The sequence below is a fragment of the Pleurodeles waltl genome, chromosome 7 (genome assembly GCF_031143425.1).
Source record: "Pleurodeles waltl isolate 20211129_DDA chromosome 7, aPleWal1.hap1.20221129, whole genome shotgun sequence".
In the NCBI taxonomy this organism is placed as follows: Eukaryota; Metazoa; Chordata; class Amphibia; order Caudata; family Salamandridae; genus Pleurodeles; species Pleurodeles waltl.
Window position 1 is genome coordinate 705,198,144 of NC_090446.1, and position 24,537 is coordinate 705,222,680.

The 24,537-nt window shown below is 40.6% G+C and overlaps 1 protein-coding gene across 1 annotated transcript; it reads right to left on the reverse strand.

Moving 5' to 3' along the window:
* Window positions 1-50: 50 nt before the first annotated feature.
* CCNI2 (cyclin I family member 2) lies at window positions 51-24,308 on the reverse strand. Its single transcript, XM_069244737.1, has 7 exons — window positions 23,763-24,308; window positions 15,596-15,752; window positions 13,142-13,276; window positions 10,614-10,688; window positions 8,723-8,863; window positions 7,550-7,777; window positions 51-1,903 (listed from the first exon to the last, which is right to left on the reverse strand). The coding sequence occupies exons 2-7, from the start codon at window positions 15,707-15,709 to the stop codon at window positions 1,499-1,501; spliced, it is 1,098 nt and encodes a 365-aa protein (XP_069100838.1). The 5' UTR covers window positions 15,710-15,752; window positions 23,763-24,308; the 3' UTR covers window positions 51-1,498.
* Window positions 24,309-24,537: the final 229 nt, after the last annotated feature.

The window sequence follows — 24,537 nt, forward strand, 5'->3', positions numbered from 1 at the left end:
ATAATAGCAGCATACGACCGCCTTGATAAAACCAGACAACTGCAATAACATTTAAGATTTAAAGATTTAATTTGCATTAAATCCAACACAAGGATCAGCGTTCGACATAATGCTTACATTTCTTGTACAAATAAAACAATTCTCTTTAAGTATGCAGTCGAGTCACAGTTGATTAAAGTAAAAGTGCTTATTTTTGCAAAAATTAAAACAAACGTTTCTGAAATACCAAAAGCAACAAATAAAGTTTCCTGCTTCTTGCACACAGCAAGAGACACTACCAGAATAATGTTTAACATGTCCTTAATCAGGTAAAGGCAATGCAATTTAATCTGATGACATCCATTGCAGTGTCATTTATACACTTCAACAAAAACTTTATATTTAGTCACTGAATTGGTCCCTTGTGATTGAAGCAGAATCACAAGTGAACAGAAGACTATGTGGTTTGGCCACAGGTGTAGTACCTAGATAGGCATTTCTGGTGCAAAACATTAGAAATAAGAGTGCACACACCGGACCCACAAAATTCACAGCTTGTGGTGGACCAAAACCTTCTATTTGATTAATGTTTAAATCGCTCACAACGATTACATTACAGTTACACTAAGCTTTTTGCTGAAACTTTAGCACCATGGTGTGGAATCACACATTTGATTCGCACAGGGAAGCTTAATTTTACCACAGTGCTTAAAATATTAAATTAATCCCAATCTCAAAGGCTCATTCATCTGTACTTACACGATAGAATATTAGTTATAAAAGATGTACAAAATAAACAGAATATTGGCAATAGACGTTGCTATGACCTTCTGCTAGCTAGACGTGCCGAGAAGAACAAGCACAGTAACCGTCATAATACAAAAGTAAGAATGGTACTACACAAAAATGTGGAGGTTAGTTAAGGCAAATAACTAAAACAGATTACAAAGATAATAAAAATACATTTAATATTAAATAACATTAATGTGTAAACCAAAGTAAATTGCACGTTTAAGGAAAAAAAAAAAAAAAATTTAAAATCTTACACCAGTGTGTAGGCTTTTGGTATGGCACGTTTCACTGATCACTTAAAAGTTTGGTCCAAACCTGAAATTCACTCAATAACTCATGATGGACAAAATCTTTCTAGTAAAAGTCAAAGAAGGATTGTCAGGCCCCAAAAATATGCATCTGGTTACCTCTTCAACCTCCGACATTATTTTATTTGTAGGTCTATTGGAGCACAAACATAATAGCTGCCAGTTTTTTTCAAAAAGTGATCCCTGAGTGCAAGACATTCAGTTTCCTTTTAGAACATTTATGAATAAAACTAAGAAAATTAAAAGCAAACTTTGTATCAGCATACAACACTGTTTAGAAACTTTTTTCTTTAGTAAAAAAAAAAAAAAAAAACAGCAAGTTGGGTTGTTTTTTGGTATTGTCCGAACAAACAATATGCTTTAGATAACTACAGAATTGTAACTTGAGTTGACCATCTCCCTTTAGTTAAGGCTTGCTTCTACTGCATTTCAGGAGCTTGTAATGGCGGACAAGGGGACTTGCTAATCTCCTGCCTCAACCTGCAGCAAGTGCCAGAATCGTCAATCCTTCCACTTTCAAAAATGCAATCTTCTTTGTACAAATGGTGAAACCCATCATAGAATTCATCAATCTCCATGCCATCATCATGCATTCGCTCTGTGGCAGACTTGTGTGTTGCTGTGACTGGTTCGTTCTCCATTTCCCTAGACCCAGAAATATGCATGTGGTGGTTCATTTTGAAATATGGGCAAGGTATTCCAACTCTGCAATGCGAACGTATGTACTTGCTGGCAGGATCAAAAATATATACCGCATTAGTTGAAGGAGGACGGAGGAGTTGGTCAACCAGCTCTTTGCAGTGAATAAACAGGGTGCTATCCACCTTAAATAAATACAAAAAAAGAAAACACACAGATTAATAAGAGCATACAAATGAGTATCTGCTACATGCTGATAAAATGTTGTAGTTCATACTGGCATTATGGCACAATATAGAACAGTTTCCAGGCACATGTCCTTTGCAGAAAGTGAATTTGAAGGTTACATAAACTAAAATTCATAACAGCATTACAACAAATTCCTATGTACATAGTTCAATATATTATTGAGTCACTTTTGCAAGCCTCGCAGTTGCTCTCTGGCCCAAATATCTCAAACACAGCCATCAATTCTGCCTCATGTAAGACAGATATTTTAAGCTTAAAATGGAAAAGCTTCCAGCCTGAGATATCAAAACAAATGGTTCGTCCAAAGAAATGGAGACCAGAGTTGCAGAAAGGATTTAGACAATTAAGGAAAGGTGATTGAAGACAATTTCACTGACAGAAGGGAAACTAGGACAAGTAAGAGCAGGGGTCTGCAAACTGGAGGAGTGGGATGAATGGGGCGCCAGGCTCTGGCCAAAGGAAGCATTATGCCGATCACAGTGCTTTGTTTTAAGCAGAAAAACATTTTATTGTGTTAAAAAAGTGTAACAGAACTTAACTGCACTGAATAAGTCGGGCGGGGGAAGAATGCTGCCCACAGGCCAGTCCCTGTAACTTTTGTTCTTTGGGTGCACTGAGTTAGGCAATTTCTTGCCCACAGGGCCCCTCTGTGGGTCCTATGGGGTCAGGATACCTGTATTCTGAACCCTTGTGTTTTTGCATTCTTCCTTTCCCACGCCGATGCGACAAACAAGATGACAGCCGCAACCGTTCTGTCAGGTTGAAGCCAGACAATCGGGGCACTGTTTTTCCCCCTGGATCCACAGGTTTGTGAATTTGCAGCCCTACATAGCTATATTTTTTTTAATCTCTAATATCTCAAAAACTTTTTAAACAGATTTACACTACACTAAAGTGTGCTTTCTGGACCAAGCTTTAGCTTTCTGCCAAATCTGGTGCAATTCTTGTCAATGGTTTGGGCTGTAGCAGTGTTCAAGAATTAGAAAAATCCCATTGATGTAGAATAGGAGAAGTGTTTTGTGACCCTCCCTCCCCTTTTTCTCAGCACCCACCTGATGAATCACCCCAAAACTACCAAGACAGCAGCTGAACTGACCAAAGTAGGTTTTGAAAAATTTGTTTAGATTCTAATGGTGCCCAAGTTATCGGCAAAGGAAAAAAAAAAAAAAAAAAAGCTTTCTGACCAGCTATAACAAAAAGCAGTTCCCCAAAAATTTGACAAAGCCTTTAGGTCTGGTGTTGGCCACCAAATCAGACTTTTGGCAATTCTTATTTGGTCATTGTTTTTGCTAAATATTTCTGTTTTGGGAAGCTGCAGGGCCCTTGTCAATCAAAACAAAAACATTGGCTAAAAGCAAAATTGCTGTTTGGTCTCAAAACATGCACACATTTCCATAGTGCTTCCTGGCATAGAAGAGGCCTACTTTGTACGTTGATGTGCTCCTTGTGAAAGGGCAGCAAAAAGTAACTCATAGTGAAGTCAGCCAATGGCTGAAGTGGCCTGACACGTTGTCCCTTGGTGCATGCTGGAGTAAGTGAAATAAAACTATTAATGACAGAACTTCAGACTAATGGATTAAGTCTGGCTGAAAACCACAATAGGTAACTATGTCACACAATTTTAATAAAAATCAAAAAGGCTTTGGCTAACTGCCCTAAAAAGCCATTTGATCTGGCACTAGCTGCCAGACTCCCGGTTTTGGGTAGGAAGGTGAGTAAGTAAGAAGTGATGAAAGCAACAAAGACAGAAAAAAGGCAACGCTAGAAAGGTGAAAAATATAGAAAGAAATGAAGACAGAAAGGAATGAAATAAAGATAGGTAAAGAAAGAGGAAAGTGGAGGGAAAGGAAGGATACAAAAGGAAAGAAAGAAGCCGGTAAGGAGAGAAGAAACAAGAGGAACAAGCATTTGCAATGCAACGGGTCTCGCGTTTGCTCATGTTAGAGATGATCGCGTTGTAAACTCCTAACCCGACTTTTCATCTATCGGCAAAAGTGCTTTTATGTACGAAAGCCAAAAAAGTTAAATTAACCGTGTAAAGCGCTCGACTTCTGCCAAGCGAAATCGCGCTAGGAAAATAGAGAAAAAGTAGTCCACGATCCGACAGAAAACAGCGAGCCTCGCATGTTTTCTGTACTTGGTCGCTGCGCTCGAGGAGGGCTAACCACCAGAAAAGGCATGACGTGTGCATGCCTTTCACTAATGAAAGCAAGCAGATTTTACTAGGCAAACCCATGAACCAATGAAACGCGGACGTAACGTCGACAGGGCTCTGAGCCCTTTTCTAATAACTAAAGCGTCTTGCGATACGCATGCAACGCAGGCTCGACCCTAAAAAGGGCAATAAGGAACAAAATAAAAAAGGAAGGCATGACAAAGAAGAAATTACATTGTTTCAAAGATAAAGCACCCTCACAAGCTTATATTAAGAGTTCACGGGAGCTGGTGATATGGTGTGAAAATGCAGCAGTCAAAAACAAAGGCCACTTCAAAAGGAATTTACAACAGCATTGGCAGGAGACAGGAACTGATTTAAAGTAGAATGTGCTCTCATATGGAAAAAAATGCCCGGCTATCACATCAGGCTTTACAAAACAAAAGCAACACTAAAGTAAAAAAAAAAAAAAAAAGGACATTGAAGGGAACTACCTGGTTTGTGGATGTTCTACTTGTGAAAGGGCTAAATGCAGTCACTCAAAGCAGTCGCTGATATAGACTGACCCATTGCCTCATACATGGAAGCAAAATGTGAGTAACAAGAACAGACCAATGAATGACTAAAGGTGGCTTAAATATCCCTTATGCTAGTGTATTTTACCTATATTATAGTTTTAGTAAACGTCAAAAGGTCTTAGCTAATGCCAGACCCCCCCCCCCCCCAAAAAAAATAAATAAAAAAAAAAACACACACACAGCCTTCAACTGTTGTCTGGGAACAACCCAAATCTATCCTCCCCAGAACTAAAAAAAAAAATTCAAGGAAACAAAGTAATTTTAAGGCTTCTGTCTTGCAATAAAACGTAATACTTCCAACAATACTGCTGCTTTCCTGGTTTAAAATGTAGGCGCTCTGCTACCACACAACAATGTATTTAGAAAGCTTGTGCATGTCAGACACTGGGAAGTGCAACATCAATGCAGAAATGGCTCTAAAAACAATGGGCCAAATAATCCTTTACTTGGGTTTTGCTTGGTTTGCATAGTTCTTGAATTACATTCATATTGTTTTCTGCACATAATGTTTGTTTTCAGTAACCATCAACTAAAAGGTTCCAAAAGAAAAATTCCAAAAGTGGCAGGAAAAAGCCCAGTTTGAGCCAAACCAACAGCATGAATCGAAATTCCCCCTGGCAGTGTAAAGGTACGCCATCCATTTTAGGACAAATGTAGACTGCTAAAATGAAATACAATACACATCGAGGGCATGATGAAAATGCACAGTATATGAATTCAGAAAAGATTCAGGCTGCAAATCCAAATATTGTGTTAAATTATTTAAACCACAAAAATTATCTGGCAGAAGGGTATCTTCCAGCAGTCCTACAATACATTTGGAATAGGCACTGTATAAAACGTGTTAAAGTTTAAGATAGTCACACCACTCTGTGGCAACCAGTAGTCTGGCACCATGGCAGTGAGTTGAACGTGCCTCGTGTAAACAAGCACTGATTACTAATGCAGATGTTTAAATCCCTACGAGACAGAATATGCCCTCAAATCTTTCCGAGGTTGGTTAACTCAGTACTGTGCGATTAGAAAGTTGTTACGAGTGTTAATTACAGCACTTTGAAACACCAGACATGATGCGTTTAGAACCAGCCCGTTTGCTTTGAGAGCATAAAAACACACAAATGTGACAAGATAAACTTCATGATTGAGACACTGCCCGAACGCTTATTTTGAAGAGATTGCTGCACAAAATCTACTTTTATTGAAACTAGATGAAAAATAAAAATGGCAGTACCCAATGGATCTACTGAAATTATTCTTGCTTAGTAGCCCTGCAAAACAACCCACTTGTGTCTGAGCTTAAAGAAAAGGTCAGAAAGACAAAAAAAAAAAAAAAAAAAAAAAAAAAAAAAAAAACCACCACACCAACACAAACCTGCCAACTGATTCAACCCTAGATTACTTATTTTGAACAGAATCAATAAATGGGCTCCTCACACCACAAGAGAGCACTGAAAGTTTACTACGGGTCTCTACTTCGCCTCATTGCCCGAGTCACGAAAAAAAAAAATATATATATATATATATAAATTATGGTTTCAATAGATATAAATAAATTCAAGCCATCTATATAAAATAAATGTCTTATATGTAAACGGAGTTTGAAAAGCAGAATAAACGCAAGGCATACATAACTTACCAATAAAATAAAACTGTTTAACAAACACAAATTTCGAATCTCACACCACCTGTGCATACAAACTCCTGCACAACCAACCTCTAGCAAACGTGTGCGATAATCTGCAAAACATTCACGATTACCGATTTCGTGTAAGAGACTTGGGCCCCTTATTCGATACAGGAAGCCAGAACTCAGTTTCAATTATGCGCCAGTACAGTTATTCTTCCATGGATGGTGGATTTTACGACTTTGCAATTCACAAAATATACCCAAAAGCTATGCCCGTCAAAGGTTTTCATGCACACTTAAGGTGTAAGAATTTCCTTTTATGTTTGGGTACTGGCGTTTCTGCCAGCACAGGTGTTGCACAATTACACTTGCTGAAATGCCATTGCTTTTGTTCAGCCAGACATTCTTTGCTTTTTCTCCCCTAGGGAAGTTTCATAGTGGATAAACCTCTTCCCCCAATACATACTATACGATTTGGGTATCAGCAGGATCAATTTCCAACAAGTATTAGGATAAGAAGGTCTGGAGCTCAACACTGAGTGGCTTTTACTCATTTGTAATATTGCAGTATTGTGGAGTATGACGGGTGTGAGTGTATGGCATCCTTTTGGCAATGCCTTACAATTGTAAATAAGATTTATACGTGCAAATAGCTTTGTGAGTGGAGCCCATAACAAATCTCTCAGTAAAGCACAAAAAATAAAAATAAATAAGTACACTTGCATCACAGTAGGAAAATTTGGAATTAGCATATGGACTTATTCTACTGCACACACCAAAGCATTAGAACAATACTAGAAGTTTCTCCGATTTTTCCCTGCTGAAGGAAGTACACTTAAATATTAAAAAAAATAATTAATGGAAAACAAGACTGATTAGCATGTTAATTACAACAGCAGATCCAGACGGGTCTCACTGAACATTCTTGAAAAATGTCAATCTCAAGACTGTTGCAATGGACCAAATATTCCAACAGGACACAATTATTTGCAACAGAAGCAAATACACAGGTATGCAATTAATGAGTTAATTTATTCTTTGTGAAGGTACTTAAATGTGGGGGGGGGGGGGGGGGGGGGGGGGGGGGGGGGCGGGGCGGGGGTGGAGTGGCACCAGGTCGTATTTAATTCTAACTAATTTCCACGTCAACACACCAACTTCTGCCATGACCCTTCATTTGGTTTAATGCATGTTATTGTCTTAACAAGTAACTGATTCTTACTTGTGCTTTTTTCAGTAGATCGGTAATAACTGGAAACCAATCTGGAGTCAGCCTCTCCAACTCCAAGGTGATGATCACCAAGGCCAACGTTGAGCCTTTAAACTGCAATACTTGGTGGCGTGCCATACAATGCTGTAGCTGCCTCGTCAAAAATGCAACATGGCGGGAAGGATTCATTTGAGCGGGTCCAGTTAGTACATGGGGCCTGTACATCACCATGGCATGGAACTGAAGGAAAGAAATATATATTCAATGCATATTCAAGATCAACTGTGAGCTTCATACTTTAACTGTGTTGCCGACCAAAAGTGCAAATTAATGTCAATCCACATCTGAAGCCTGAAACAATACTTCCTTATAACCATGTGTACTCAGTGAGTGCTGTGATGTACTTACCAACTACTGAACTGTTTGAGCGAAATATGAATGTAAAGATGTGTATTTTCTGAAACAATTTTTTTTTTATTACGTTATTTTAACTGACTTGCTAAAATGGCTGATCCAAATTTACGTTACCAAAGTATGCAAACAAGCATACTGAAGCAAATATTACTGCTTTAGTATTCTCTGCTGGCAGACCATCAGGACAGTTTGCAATGAAGAGTATTGTCAAAAATAGGGAGCAGCCTTAATTATTTTTTTCCTACAGTCATCATAACCACCCGGATCAGATCTCCCATGTGTATTTCAGCCTTTGAAATAAGGTGGAAAAAAATAAAATAAAAACCCACACAAAGAAAAGCAAGAAGACTTCACGTGCCAGATCTTTAAGGTTTAAGTGCAGACTCTCCTCCGGTTTAAACTTTGTGATGACCTACGCATTATAGTAATAAGCAAGACAGCCGACAGCTTTCTATGTACAGTGTTACCTACTAGAATGAATAAGAGTTACTTATTTTTGCAGCGTGTATTTACACAAAAAAAGTCAGCATAGAGTATAACATGTTTTTATGTCTACTTAGTTGTCCTTTAAAATTGTTAAGTCTTGTACAATTGAGATCCATCGGTCCCTCTGAATATTAAGATCTACAAAATGACGGCATTTTCACTTTTACATCTAAGCCTTGCAGATGGTTTATTCTGTAGCTTGTGTGTGTTACAAAATTCTTGTTTTGGTAATGAACTATGTCTCATAGCTTTGTAAAGAACTGTCTAGAAGTTAGCAATGCTTACAATGTTTAGGAAGTCCACAGGTGTTGCAGTGTAAAGGTCCCAGTGAAGTTTATCAAGTAGAATTCTTTCCATCCGTAGAATTTCTGCTGGAGAACATTTGCAACCGCTCTCCACTGCAAGCTTCTTAAGTGATGGTATTACCTGTAAAGACAAATCAATAAAGAGACAAAATTTACACCAGACTTCATTTTATTAATCCATAAATTCTAAATGTGCCACCTTCAAATCAACTGCATTCTGAAAGAGTATTATGTTTTGACCTTTATGTCTGTAGTAGTAATACATCTTTCAACTGTTAAAATTGAATTATTACAAAAAAAAAAAGTTACGTTACTACACTACGACTAAGAAACGTGTAGAGTGGGGCAGAATGTTAAGGAAAAAAAAAAATACATTCAACTCAATAAAACAAAAAGCCCAAACTCTTTCACAAATATTTGCTCCCAGTCTAGGAATCCAAATAGCTCAACCATGGCAGGTTCAGAAGCGAGTACGTCAAGTTGGAAGTACCAACTGTTTGGGTATGAAGAAGACCTAAGACTTCCATTTGGGATAGAGGTGGGTTAAGTGTCAATATAAAATTGGTATTGGATGTTTTTGGCAACAAAAATGCAGACCTATAAAAACTGCACTGCAGCAACGAGAAACGGCCATCACCATACACACTGTACCAGAGCTTGAGCACGTGTACAGAATACACTGCTTCTATAAAACACTAACAAGCCAGGGGAAAAAAAATAAATAAAATTAAAATCATTTTAAGTCTCACACACAAAAACCTGAAAAACATTGTGCCAAGTGTTGTGTTTCTAAATAGGCATACTCCCTCGAGGAGTCACCTGTATCAGTATGAAGTGTAAGGGCTGGATGATATATTAATAAAAGAGGTGTGAGCAATGTGTTTATGGCCAAGTCCTGCTTAGCTGCCAACAGTTATAATTAGCAATATTAAATTAGTAAACGATCATGCACCCATTCGAGGTAGGCCCTTTTAAATGAAGTCTTCAGCAGCAAGGAGGAGGATGTTAAGACTAGAACAGAGGCAGAGAAAGTCAGGGGAGGAAACGTGCATTACTGCCTGCGAATTCTAAAAAAAAAAAAAAAAAAAAAAAAAAAAAAAAAAAAAACACTCCCAGTTCCAATAGTAGATGGAGTGTTTCTGTTGGCTTGACAGTAGCAATTGTTTACCAACTCCAGACTTTCAGAATATATGCATCACTTGCGCTGGTCTGTTGCTAATCATGCTTCCTGTGGTTAGGGTGCTTCCTCCTACAGTAACACTAACAGTGATGGCTAATTCTGTAGAAATAACCGAAGGCTTTTCACTAAAACAAATGGGGCTAATCTGCACGGATAGCCAATCCAGACCACTCAAACCCAGCTGCTGCAATACATTCTTTCACAAACCACTTGGACTTGTGTATACAAAGGCATTTATTTTCCTCGCTTTTAAGAGTCCTCTTTCTCTCAAGATCCCATCCTTAGATTTCTCATCGCATCAGACATCATTTCCATACAGCAAACCTCTAAAAACCCAACAGATTTGTTTTTCTGTAACAGCTACAGAAACCCCAAAAATGTTTAGGCAAGTATGAACCATGTTAGCCGAAGAAAAGGCCATACTGTTAAAAGTAGAATAACACTAGGACTGCATGCAACAGAATTATTTTCTAACAGTCAAAAAAAGACTTAAGAACCTCACCAGCAATGAGTGCCTAGTCTCCTACAGCTCCAAATATAGCATTCTATAAAATTTAAAGAAATAATTTGAACCAAACTGCAAAATAGTTTAACAAATGAAAAATGAAACAGTGAATCTGTGAGAACAAGTTGGCTACATAAGTTTATTCATACAAAACAGTGCAACTGATTGCTAATGTAATAGACTTACTTCATCCTCCTCATTGGTCTTGGCAGCGATGACCACACAAGTGACAGCTATGCAGCGAAGGTATTTTGACTGGGCCTAGGAAAAAACATAAACTGACAGTAAATACCTGTACAGTGCAGGTCGGGAGGACAGATCAGGCAAAATACCACACACAACACTTCATTTCTGCAGGGTCTAAACTGAGGGACCCTTAGACCGGGGAGTGGGTTAAAAATAAAAATAAAAGCTGAAGGGGTGGGTCTGAACTACTTTAAAACAGTATAAGGGGCTTTAACAGGAAAGCAGCACATGGGGGAGACGGTTAGACATGTGCATTCTTGTAGATGCTGCAAGACAAAGGCAAAGTAGTTCTCTAAAGGTGTGCAGTAAAGGATACAAGTCAGCCACTGAAATGGCAAGTAAAGAAGCAATGTTTATTTAAAAAAAAAAAACCACACACATCGAAAAAGCAAGGAAATAAGTATCAATAAAGCAAACCAATGGAAGAAGTGTAAATCCGCTATACTTTTTTTGGTGTAGTCTACAAAAGGGTTTACGCACCCAGGAGGCCTAAGGTTTCTGGTAGGTGAAACCTAAAAAGTAAAATTTAGAAGCATTCCCGAGGACACTTTAAACAGAATCATCACAAAACACGTGTGTTTGGTCCTAAGAGTCAAACTGTGCAGAAATACTGGTTGTACTGCCGCAAGAATGTGCAAGTGCATGCTGGTAGAGAAACTACAGACTCGCAGTTTTTCTTTCAGTTGAAAAAGTAACATGCAAAACATGTCGCTGAAGTTAGGCATATCATATACATTAACGATGATTGTCAAAACCCTACAAGAAAGTAACATGTAATCATGGTTGTAAACACTGTAGCTACATACAGGATAAATAAAATATTTCCAAAAATGACAGGGAAGATGCAACATGAATGCAGCAGGGTAATTTGGTTTAGCGGACAAATTTAGATCAGTGCCATATTGCAATTTCCTTATTAGGAGTATCTATTATAATTAGGGCTTCTGCTGCAAGGGAGGACCAAGTTAAAATTAGGTGCCATAGAAACTCAAATTATGCAGCATGACACAGCAAATTATGTGAGCGAATCCGCTCTTTATTTTGTCATGCTTTACACATGAACACTGTCTGGACAAAAGGTTTCATCTTATTAGAACCAGTTCAACACTGAATACAACAAGCAAATGAAAGGTGACAAGTTCATCTTTGTGAAGTTCCTTCTGCAGTGCAGCAACATAGGACGCTTCCTTTTTAGTAACTTTCGATCTACAAACAAGCTGCTTGTTAAAATCTTCAAATTGTGCAGCAGATCCATAATTATGCAGAAAACCCTGCAGCTTTGCATAAATCCAGTAGCCCTTATCAAGGTGTGCTGCTTTCTTGGCAACCACCTGCAGGGGCCATTTCATAGAGCTGGTCTGTCTGGCTATGAAGGTATAAGTATTTTGGAGTTAGCAGGCAGTGCCTTCTGGTTCAGGCACCACAGCTTCAGCAGCAGGAGGCATTATTAGAGCTGGGAGAAAAGCCTAGGATAAACCTCACTCAGTTTAGAAAGCCATGGGCAACTCCAGGTTCCCCTTCACCCAAATGTCATTGAAACAACATCTGCGAGCCGACCTTCAGGTAACACGTTTGAATGTAGCGTGGGCCAAGTCAACTTTCAACCTTGAAACGTCACTAAATCCAGAAACATAAGCGGACAACTACAACACCCGTTTATAACAAGTGATTAGCAAAAATGGCAAAGTCTGCAACATGTAAGTGCCACCTAAAAAAAAAACCACTAGGTTAGTTTATGGGCTTTAAAACATCTGGCACAAGATTTAAAAACTGAATTTCAAGAAGTGGTTCCAGTTTGAATGAGGCAACCTAATGATAGTCAAATACCTCTCCTGTCAGGGTGGTGGGCAAGCCCCCGAATCCCCCCCCACCAATCTCAAAGAACAAGCTCTTGTGCAGCTGCCAATCTGGAGTTGCACCCAAAAGCTGATTTGGTGCCTGCCACCTTACAGGAGTTATCTCTACTCAAATGTATGACCAAGGAGGCAGGCCTAGTATTACTAGACCCTCAGCATTGCTTTAAGTAGTCAGCCACGGCACTTTACCAGCCACTACAACCGTCAAGGAGAATCACTGGCATAGTTATAACAAGATATATGTATACACACACACACACACACACTCTGTCAAAGACACTGAACTATACTTGAGAATGGCCTCTGAAAGACCGAAAACTTAAAAAAATAAAATCTAATAGAAAGTAAACCAGATGTCGAGCTTTCAAGGAGCGAATTTAGATTCAATTCACTGTTTGCACCTTTTAAGATAAACTGAAACCCAGGCATTAAAAACCTTTACCAAAATGTTTCACACCATAATACTAGATGTTCCCACAGAAGTCACCGACTTTAATGCAACAGTTTGAGCTTCTTGCTTTATAACTGCTAAAACTCCTACAATCTTTATACAGACTTTTTCTCTCTCTCTTTTTTTTAAACATGAAAATGAAGCACACCAACGAGTAGTACCTTTACCGCAGCCAAAATTCTGTTCAGGATGTTGACTGCCAATCCAAAGGTTTCTGGACTGAAATGGAACTGCAAACTTAATTCTCCAATCCACAGTACTGTCTCTTCATAACACAAAGTGGAGATATCTGTGCCCTAGAACAAAAAGGAGTAGTTGCAGTGGTTACATAATAACATTTGCAGACACATACTCCGAATCAGGGGCCCCACTGGAAGATTTTAAAATCTTTACACACATTTTCCAACTGGTATAAAATATCCTCCTTATCTATACCAAATATTTCAGACCTGTAAAGTACCAATGCGAGATTTTGTGCAAAAAAGCTTTTAAGAGGGGCGTATATGACAAACCCCCACCCCCATGCATTCCATTAAGCTTTGGCAAAGAGCCCACCTGTAGGAAAATCAGATCTTTTCCTTGAGTTGTTCATCCCACTTCATTAAAGTGCAAGCCTAATTTTTAATAGGACTTAACTTCTACTACTTTCAGGTATTAATTTACCATTTGAAGCTGGATAATTTTCCCCCAAAGACTAAGCATTTATCCTAAGGTTGTTTAATCCACAGTATGCTGTGAATGCGTCAAGTTTCGTCTGGAGACCCCTCCAAAGTATAGTCTAAAAATGACATGGTTGTCAGCATACCTCGAACAAAGATGACGGGTTGTAGGAAAGTAGCCTCTTTTTAGCATGGTTCCCCCACCTTTTGCCTGTGAGTATGTTTTGACTGTGTTTACTGGTATGGAACGGGGGTGACGGACACCCTCTCCCTTTGGCAATAGGTGTTACATGGCTTGGGAGGGGTAGCCTCCCCAAGCCACTGTTATGTTTTGAAGGGCACATTTGGTGCCCTCCTTACATAAAGCCACTATATCAAAGATGGTACGGCAGTCCATGAAACAAGCACATAAATAGAGTTATTGCTACAGATCTATAAATTATAGCACAAAGGGCAAACATTGCTCTGTAGTGGAATGGCCTGTCTGGAAACCACCTTGTTCAATAGGTAAGAGTTTTGTTTTTTTTCTAAACCCCGTTTTGAAGACCATTTATTTATAAAGAGAATATTTTAACAAATATTTTTGCTGACACACCCAAAAGACTAACCCAAGAGATAAATTAACCTATAATTTGCAGTGATTCTACCATTTGCTGACACAGCCAAAAAAGACTAATGTATATCTCACTGTGATTCTACCATTTCCTTTAAGCAGTGGCTTTATCACCCGCCTCCCCCCCCCCCCCCCCGACAACAGAACAATTCTTGTTCAAAACATCTATAGATATAGATACTCGAGACTTTCTGCCAACCAATCGATTCCCACCCCCCCCCTCAAACCACTGCCAGGATATAATTCAGTCCACTGGCCCACTTAACCTTTAGGTAGCTATTGCATTTTTTATTTGCTCTTTTGTGAATAAATTCAGAGACATTTACCTGGCCTTTTGGTCAAGGAGGACAGTAGTGTTGTTCAAAAAGACGAATCCAATTTTGAATATGGGTGTTACTTGCCTTCTTTGTTAGTTTCAGAGCATTGATTTAGCAACGATTTGTAATATTCTACCACTGTGATGGCTAGATCAAGCCAGCCTACACTGTTTGAAACTGCCACCAGGGTCTTGAGACATATAACCTCTTGAATACTTTACTTTTACAAATCGATGAATTCAAGGCAATAGCTTTTTTTTTTTTTTTTTTTTTAATGCGGTTAGAGACATCTAGAAACTCCACTGTCATGGCATCTAAATTCACAGTCCAAAGAGTTCCCTTAGACTCCCTGAGGGAAAAGCAACACCCCCAGATAGTTGTGCTGCCCAGAACCAAGCATTTCAGAGTAACTACTGTGAAAGCCACCATCACTATTGTCACAACTTACAGAACTCAGACCCTTATTAATGATCCAGTTAAAGGCAATTCAATTTTTTTAATTAAAATATTAATACTAAGAATAATAAATAAAAAAGGGGGTAGACATGGGAAATATATTTCAATCAAACCCAATTCCTTGGTAATGTTCATACTGGTTGCCTAAACAACCTCTGAGGGGAGTAGGAGAGGACAACCGTGTTCATCAACATGCATAGATTGCTAAAGAAATTGGAGATGGCAATAGCTTAAATATTAAGTTACTTACATAAAAATTAAGCAGGATGTCTGTAAAACTCCTATGCTATCATATTACCGTGCACAGGTTTGTGGGGTACTTTCCAAAGTTTGTTTGCCCTCAACCGCGCTATGATACTTCTGCTTTTCAGTTTCGTTTAGACTTAAACGATTCATGCTTAAAACTACAAACATCAGACCTGGACGATGTCATTGGTAAAAATAAGACAAGCAATCAAGACTAACAGTCGTATAGATAAACTGAGGATCCGACATAACCAGACTGCACGTTGTAGTTAATGATTGCACTAATATGACTATATACTGTGAAAGAAGAGAAACTAAAAATACCTTTAGTATGCAGTTCTGAAAAGCTGGCACCTTCCAAACTCTGGATTCAGCAGTCAGGGCATTTTCCAACAAAACGGACAGCCGCTGGCTCTCCGAGGACCCCGTGAACTTCATGGCAGCTCCCGTACTGGCCAGCTTCCTAGCCAACTACAGTTATCTAAAACAGACAAAAAAAAAAAACATGTTTATGCAAAGTAAGACTCAAGAACAAATTTCACATTTAAGTTAATTTTACATGACCACAGCAATAGAAGAAATCAAGAAGCTTCTAGCAGTTGGCAAGAAGTCACCGAGTACTGTCTGGCATTTCCATAAAAAAAAATAAGCAGCATGGGAACCCAAGTTATTGAGAAGCCAAATCAAGCAAGATTTAGCTTGGTGTAAATCCCACCATTAGATTGTTTTACTGTGAAATGACCTTAAAGAGAAAGGTAAGTTTCCTGAAGCAGCAAGGATCACTACATTACTCCAAAGTCACCATCATTTCTATACACCACTGTTACATGGTCTTCTTGCACAACTTGGCCTGCACAGTAGTGAAATAAGAAAGTTGCTGGCTCGTCGTTTACACGTACAACAAACTAAGGCACATATCGCCAAACTCAGATGGTTGGATGGGTCCTGGGTGAACACGACAAACAGGACGAGTTCCGCAACTACCACTAGCAGAGACTGATGCATACTTGTGTGTATGACTGAGACATTATTCCTGCTCACAGGGAAACAGAGTCTCCCTTAACTGTAGAAGAGATCTGCTCTGCATTTCAGTGCACTCCAGTGAGGGAGGACATCTGGCACTGATGGCCTACCGATTATTTTTTCTCCCTCTCTTTTTTTTTTTTTTTAAACAGCTGTTCCTTCCTGAACTAGGTGGGGATCACTTACTCAAATTATATAACCATTTCAATTAAGTCACATGCCTTACTCCAACAATGGCAAAAGCTGAGCTTTCTTATTCCCAAACCAGGCAGAGACGCAGCCCTTTGCTCCTCTTACTCCCCCATTGCCTTGATAAATACTGATGCTAAGATCTATACCAAAATCTCGGCATCTAGGCTAGACTGCTACTTATAGACCCGACCTAGTGGGATTTATACGCAACAGGTGGGAAGCTGATTACATCAGCAGAGTAATTGAGATGGCACACCGTTGCAACACCCCACTATGCCTTCTGTCACTGGATGTGGAGAGGGCCTTTGATAGAATAATTTGGAGTTTTCTTCACTCGATCTTAGTTAAAACAGGGCTACGCCCCACTAGGATATCTAAAATAATGGCCTCCTACATATCTCCAACAGCCTCTACCTGGGTTAATGGGCGGCAACAGACACTATCACCATTGGTCACGGTTGGCCCTTTGTTGCCCCTACTATTTGCTATGGCAGTAGAGCCTGTGGCCATTGTAGTCCGCAATACCAGACAGAGGGTATATCCTTCGGAGGTCAAACCCACAAAAGGAACCTGTTTGCAGACTACTTGCTCCTAACCCTGGCCCACCCCTCTACCTCTATACCAGCAGCAGTCTCATGTCTGACCACCTTTGAAGCCATCTCAGAGTTTAAGGTGAATTTATCCAAATTCAGAGTTTGGAACATAATCCCAAAGTCAAACCTTGGCCCCACTTCCGCTTGGCGTTTGACGCCATCAAATATTTGTGTCTTAACCTTATGCCCACATCAGACACCTGGTGCAAACTGGCCAGATCTCCTGTGGGGACTCTTGGAAGACCTAGGAGATAGAAGCTCCTTCACATCTTGTGGTTGGGGCGCCTAAATGTTATAAAAATCTCACAAATTCTATACGTGTTTCAATCCCATCTCACACCGATCCCGCAGGATGTTATGCGCCTGCAGCCCGATCTTCGGACCTTTACATCGAAATGCAAAATGCCTTGTCTATCTAACACCATCTTGACGCAGCTCCGTGATCAGGATGGGCTGGGATGACCCAATCTTTTAGAATACTACTGGGCAGCCCACCTACTATATATTTCGGCCTGGACTCCTAGAGAGACCGAAAACCATTGGTTTCATATGAAATAGGGCTGTGGTTTGCTACCCCTTGTGGGGTCTGGCTTGGCTAACCCACCATGCTAGACCACAGTGCCTACCTCGCCATGCTGACCAGGACGGTTCTGGATATATGGGACAAATTAGCCACAAAGGGTTTAACCACCTTTCCTTCACCGCATACCACGATAGCCCACAATCGTGCATTTACCCCGGTGTTGTCTTCACACATGTTTACCGACTGGAAGTTCAGGGACTGTCTGACGATGCGAGAACTTTCTGGATGACACCATACAGACATTTGATCAGTGTAAAAAGGAATATTACTCATCCGACAAGGCCGGTCTACTGTACAGCCAAACAAGTAATTGGGCTCTTCACCTTTCTGTCTATCCTGAAATGAGCCGCCCGTACACCTCCTTCGAAACATTAGTTATAACCTATGATAGCTCGCGCAGGCTGCTATCCAACACTTACCGCACTCTCCAGTATGCCATCTTTTACACACACACACAGGAGAATACACCTACAGAGGATATACTGCATGCCCAGTGGGAGAAACTTTGGCAAGACATACCCAAAACATACCAGTCTCTCACTCAGGGAAAACGCATGCAAATTAATGTATCAGTAGTACTATGCACCCTCTTGCTTGTCTGCTATGTACCCCGCTGCCACTGATTTATGCTGGCGTTGTAATCTAGAACGGGAAGATTTCTAACATATATGGTGGTCCTGTGCATTAACTACCACATCAGTAGGTTTCCCGCTCCCTGCTACATACCACTTAGTAATTCTTGGCCTACATCCCGTACACCTGAAAGCAGTGACCACTGCTGAGGGGACCCTTATCAGTTATATATTACAGACGGCCAGACAATGGATAACCCTATCTTTGAAACAGAAGTCTGCCTCCTCTATGGCCCAATGGTTTACTCTTCCTTGGTACTTACTGGCCATGGAGTGGAAATGTTAATTTGAGTCTCACAGATACTAAATTTCAGGCTATCTGGCAACCACTGCTACAGTACCTTTCCCGCACTGAATTAACTTGCTTATCCTCACCGAAGCTACAGGCATTGCAGCTCTTTCTCCAATACTGAGACATTCAAGTCACTCCCCTACCTCGGAGTTCCTCAACAAACTGTGGCTGCCCCAATGTCATGCTAAGACCTCACCCTGTCTTTGCCGCCAATCACATGCTCACACTCTTGGACTTGGTTATTGAACTGTTAAAGCTGATTATTCTTCATCTATATACGCACCCCGGAATGCCTCACTTGCCCTTTAACACACCTTCCCTTTCTCTGCTCAGGATATGGGTCGACGTGTGAACTGACTATTTTTTTGTTCTCCTTGTCTTTTGGAAACACTCTTGAATTTGCTCACGAAGCAGATAATGGATGTGCGCATGTTACTTAAATTGTACTGAACTAAAATCCATTGTGCACCCATAGTAAGGCGCTGCCTTCCAGACCACTATTTTGTAGCTTCAGGAGGTGAAGAGAAGCCAAATCAAACCATACGGATTATGACCATAGTCTGACTAGCATTATTTCAACTTAGCTATGAGACCCTGGTGTATTTGGTCTGATCTAGACTTCTCCGGGCACCTGGATGCTGAGGACCAAGTTCACATTAAGCATTAAAAAAACAAAAGGCACTGCCTGGTGTTAAGGGAAACGAGTATAAAGTCACTGTAGCAAACAAGAGTCTGTTAATAGGGAGGTGGTCACTGGTAAGTGTAGTTTGATTTAGTCATGTGGACTAGCAGTAGGTGGAGTTACTCAAACTTTAGCCTCTAAGGGCAAATCCCCGACTTTTCTACGGGACAAAACTATGAAAAATGTCAAGCAGCTATTTTATTATCTTTCTACTCCGTAGACAAAGCACTAAAGTGCATCAATGTTATTTATACAATATAAAATACATCTAGAGATTGGCATAGGCTGTGTTCTTGCGCAGATAGTTTGGGAACATCAATGAAACAGTCATATGGTAGCTTGATTCTCACAGAAAACAGTAAAGGAGAGAACTTTTTATGGTGTTCTCATTTTTAAGAGTATTTTTTTTGGGTGGGAAAGGTCACAAGTGTTGAACGGTGCCATCAAGTTAGACTAGTGCTGGCCATATATCCACTAGCTCCTACACACTGTCTGCTTCTCCCAATCATAGCTGCCAAGTTTTCAGAAAGCAAATGTGACATTCTAATTGGTTACATATGCTTTAAGTGACAATGCATGTTAGACACTTGGTATGAAACTTAATTGTGACTAAGCCTTGTAAGGCACATCGGAAAGTATCCCCACGTATAACAGTAAACCTGTCTTCGACCCTTTATTATTGACTGCACACTTATGGACACTGCACAGATAAATGACTTTTTCCACTGGGTGGCAAACAAAGGACTGTGGCAGAGAGCAAAGGGGCCCTCAAAATTGTGTGACAGTGTTCCACTGCTGGAATGATTAACAATTTGCCTTAGTCTAACTTGTGATGCATGGCACTTGTAAGGGCTGCCCAATCTACATTATTTAACACAGTCACCTTAGCTACACACACACATCAGGTGCTTAGTGTGTTTTTGCACGCAACTGATTGACTATTGCCAATAGCAAGGAATAATACGAACAAAACATGTGTGCCAGTTATTACATATGTTAAACTTTTTTTTTCACAGTAAAACACTTGGGGAAAGGATAACATGTAGTGCAAAACAGATTAAAAAAAATAAATAAAAACATTTGTGGTGTATCCATACAATTAGCTGGCCACCTTGTGTTAGACTTGTCAGCAACTGATGGTCTTTTGCCCTCTCCCCACCTGTTTTCTGCAATTTCCTTTGGCTGTCCTTAGGACTAGGCACTTTGCCACTGCCAACCAGTGCTAAAGTGCTCACTTCTTAAGAACATGGTAACATTGGCCTACATCCAACTCGGACTTCATTTACCTGTAAGCCTCTAGTGAAGTGGCACTAAATGTTCCAGAGCCTGTAAATTAAATGCTACTAGTGGGCATGCAGCACTTACTGTGCCACCCACTTAAGTAGCCCTTCAAAAACATGTCCTAGGCCTGCTACTGCAGCCTGTATGCAATTTAACTGCTAGTTAAACTTGGAAAAATAAACGCTTTGCCAAAGGCTCAACTAATTGTGTCACTCCTAAAAGTAGGCCGTAAACAGTCCATGGGGCAGAGTGCGAGCCATATGAAAAGTTCAACATGTACTTTTAAGTTATACATGTCCTGGTCGTAAAAAACAAATTCATTTTTCGCTACTGTGAAGTCTATCCTCTCCAATAGGATGACACTGGGTTACCTTTTTAAATTTAATAAGTGATAACATGACTGGGCGCTGATAAGAATATCATGTTTATGCTTGAGTGAATTGTCATTGAGAACCCTCTTTAATAGTAGTCGTATTTTAAGTCACAATTCTAAAAATACTACTTTAAGAAAATTAGCATTATCTGGTCCCAACCATTTAGAACCTACAGCCCGTCGTGTATAACTGGGTGCAGTTGGCCTTGGTGTATTCCCCTCCGACACACAGATAGGAAAACAATGGGGTGACTCCCTGCCAGGATGTGAGGGGTGGAGCTGTCCCTACCCCACTTATATTTCAAAAGGGCTGCCTCCAGCACACTCAAAAAGAACTTCACACCAGTCTTGGCACTCTAGACATCTTGGAGCATTGGCACAGGAAGGGTGAAACTTGCAGAACTAATTGTAAAAAGGCTTAGATGTTTTCCCCACTTCAAAGACTGGTACTAGGTATAAATATTTGACTCTCAGACCAACTCTTCAGTTCACTCTGGACGGCCCTCAGAAAGACTGCCTTACTGCTTGATCCCAGAACTACCAGACTTACTGAGGGTCAGGTGACTGACCTGTTCTGCGCTACAAGGACACAACAAGCTCCAGAGGTCTCCTTACAACTGCTCAGCTAAACGGGGACTGCTAGAGCCCTGATGGAGTGGATTCCTGATCATCAAGAGGTTGTCTCACCAGTTCTTAGATCCTTGGTTAGTATCACTTCAGCTCCTCCTAAAGAAAGTAAGAAATCCTGAAGCTCTGGGCTCTACGTGACTCAGAGCAGCCCAGTTTATGCCAAGATTGCTGCCCACAATGATCACCAATGTGCAGCTCTGGTAAACCTGACTGCACTACCAGCGATGACCGGCAGCGGAAGATCTGAACTTCGCATTACAGTCTGCAGTGACAACCAATGCGAAGCTCTGGCAACAACCGTCCAAGGAACCCCAGTAGATCTTGTTTTTTACAGCGATGACCGCCTGCAATGCTCTCCCTGGGGCCTTCTTCACCACAAACTGGACTTTCCCACAGCCTAGCACAACCAGATGACTGAGTGGCACTTTTAGGTGCTATACTTACCCAATTCTTTGAAGCTACATATTTCTGGTTGTATTGATTGGATTTTTGTCGTTGTATCATTTTATTTAATAAAATGTATAAAAGTCTTCTAAATCAGAGTGGGATTTTTCCCGTGTTTCTGCTATAATACTTTGTGTGCTGCATAAACACTTAAAAGAAAGCCTCCAAGTTAAGCCTACCTTCTTTGGTGCCAAGCTACCTAAGCACAGGTAAATTTAGTGACCTTTGTGGCTCACCGTGATAACGATTGTGGTTGTTGCCCGAGAAGGGGTTTCACCACCCCGACGCATTTTTTTTCTTCTTATTTGTAACACCTTCTTACTGATTACTATAGTCCAGTGTTAAGTTTGTACTAATGAGGTGAAAATTTCACCAAGGTTGCAGTATAGTGTTTTATATAAAAAAAAAATTAAAAAAAAAAAAGACATTGTTTAGCCAACCCTGCACTATCTGGTGACGAAGGTATGCATAAGAAAAGATGAACACTTCGGAAATTAAATGTAAACAAAGTTCACTGCCCATTAGGAGTCACTGAACATTAAGAAACAATTAAAAATATATAAATCAACGAAAACAGTAGTAATAGAGGAAAGTTGGGAACACTAATTTTCATAACAAATGCCGATTGCTTTAAAAAAAAAAAAAGTTTCTAAATTGGGCAACTGATGAGCTACAGGTACTGAGCGTGTAATTAGTATAAATATCAATCTCTGCCTCCACGTATCACTTTTGATAGACGTTTTGACTGAGGCGGTATACTGTAGATTTACATACAGCAAACGATTGCATGCAAGTACTTTTGCAGCAAAAACGACATCGATGGTGCCTATGTGTTTTTTTTTTTTTTTTACCTCAACTGATCCTCTTATAGATCAAAAATGGAAAACAAGGCAAAAGTGTGATCTTCCTTAGAGAGATTTTCGGGGGGGGGGGGGGGGGGGGGGGGACGACGGGGACGACGACACTCAACGAATACCTCAAAACTAGGAGAGCACAAACACAAAAGAGCGAGATGTGGACCGTTGCGACCTTCCCTCCTTTACTCCGAGGTTTGAAAGCATCACTTGGAAGCTCTTGTTTCAAGCACTTCAGTCCCTAAGATGTTCAAAATGCAAGTGCGTGTCAAGAACGGGACAGAAGCATTCTATATTTCACGGTATAGATAACGAACCATAGTATATATATATATATAAAAAAAAATAGTTGGCATACCCGAAGCTCCAAAGATTTGAAAATATCCATAACCGCTAACTCCTGTCCTTAGATTTGTAAGCCAAACTAGCGTTCCCCACTAATAACACAGCTCCGGGGGTTAGGCGCCTATGGCGCACAGAGCAGACGTTGGAGCTTCGCAGATATCTCCGGTTTTTCCACTCCAAGACAGATACAAAGGAGTACCACTGACAAGCAAGTCGAAAACTATTATTGATCGCCAAGAGAAACTGCACACTGTGGTATGCGCGTACAATTAACACACATCACAAACTGTCATTCTCACAGCGTTTCGCCTCTGTTCAACAAAAATTATCAGAAACCTGCCAATTGAGATACTCCTAAGATCTTGGGGGTTAATGCAGCGCTGACTGCAAGCATTTCACGGTGTCTGAAGAACAAAGTTCCAACAACGATAGAGAAAATCCTTTGCGAACACAGTATCGAATTTGTATAGCGCGTACTACTCCCGGCTAGGCGTTCAAGCGCTTTGAGTGAAATTGGTTAGTAATGGAGATGACCTTCATAACGGAACAAAATACCTGAGCACTTACCTCCCGACCCTTTTCTGCAGACCCCAGACAAGCCCCGGTCATTAATCTGGATCCTTCATTCCTCCATGGCTGGCACCTTCAGAGTGGGTGGAGGCTAGGACGGCAGTGCGAGAGGGAGTTCCCAAGGAGAGGGTCTGGACGGGAACTGGAAGAGGGCGCCGAAGGGGGAAACGCAGCAGGAGGTGAACGGGACAGTGCTGCGTGGTGCCTGGTAGTGCAGGTAGGGGTTGGCAGGAGAGGAAACGGGGGCAGACTGGTATAGGGACGGCAACGGGGGTGCGGGTAGGGAACCTCGCAAAGGGCAGCTGCAACCCCCTGACTTTTCCTTTATAAGCAAAACCAAAGACCCTGACTCCAGGGTCATATTCAAGGGATGTGAGCTGTCAGTGTGGAGATACGGGCGACTCCGGGGCTCTTCGCAGCTCTCTGAACGGACTCCTTTGTTTACGGCTTCTGATGGGAGGGCTCGTCCCTGCAGGCTGTTTGAACACAACAAACCCCGCCCACGCACGGGTCACATGATCCCCGTGGAAGGGGACGCACGCCCCAGCGGCGAAGAATTTTCTTGTTACGGATGTACACGACCATCTTGAAGTGACGAAATTGTTACTGGTAGCGCGAACAGCTGTGAAGAAACAACTTCAAACCGTTGTTCAATGTATTTACTTACATACTTTTGACAACATTTCATTTTTATTTTAAATATCAGATTTTCGGCTTCTATCACGCTTAAAATTAGAAATTCATACATTTTTGCGATCGAAATGCATTCCAT

Excerpts from the sequence above, each read along its gene's own strand:
- CCNI2 (XM_069244737.1), bottom strand. The coding sequence starts at position 15,709 with ATGAAGTTCACGGGGTCCTCGGAGAGCCAGCGGCTGTCCGTTTTGTTG. Across the intron at positions 10,689-13,141 it reads GAATTTTGGCTGCGGTAAAG|GCCCAGTCAAAATACCTTCG; the intron begins GTACTACTCGTT and ends GTTTTTTCCTAG. Across the intron at positions 7,778-8,722 it reads CTGTGGACTTCCTAAACATT|TTCCATGCCATGGTGATGTA; the intron begins GTAAGCATTGCT and ends TCTTTCCTTCAG.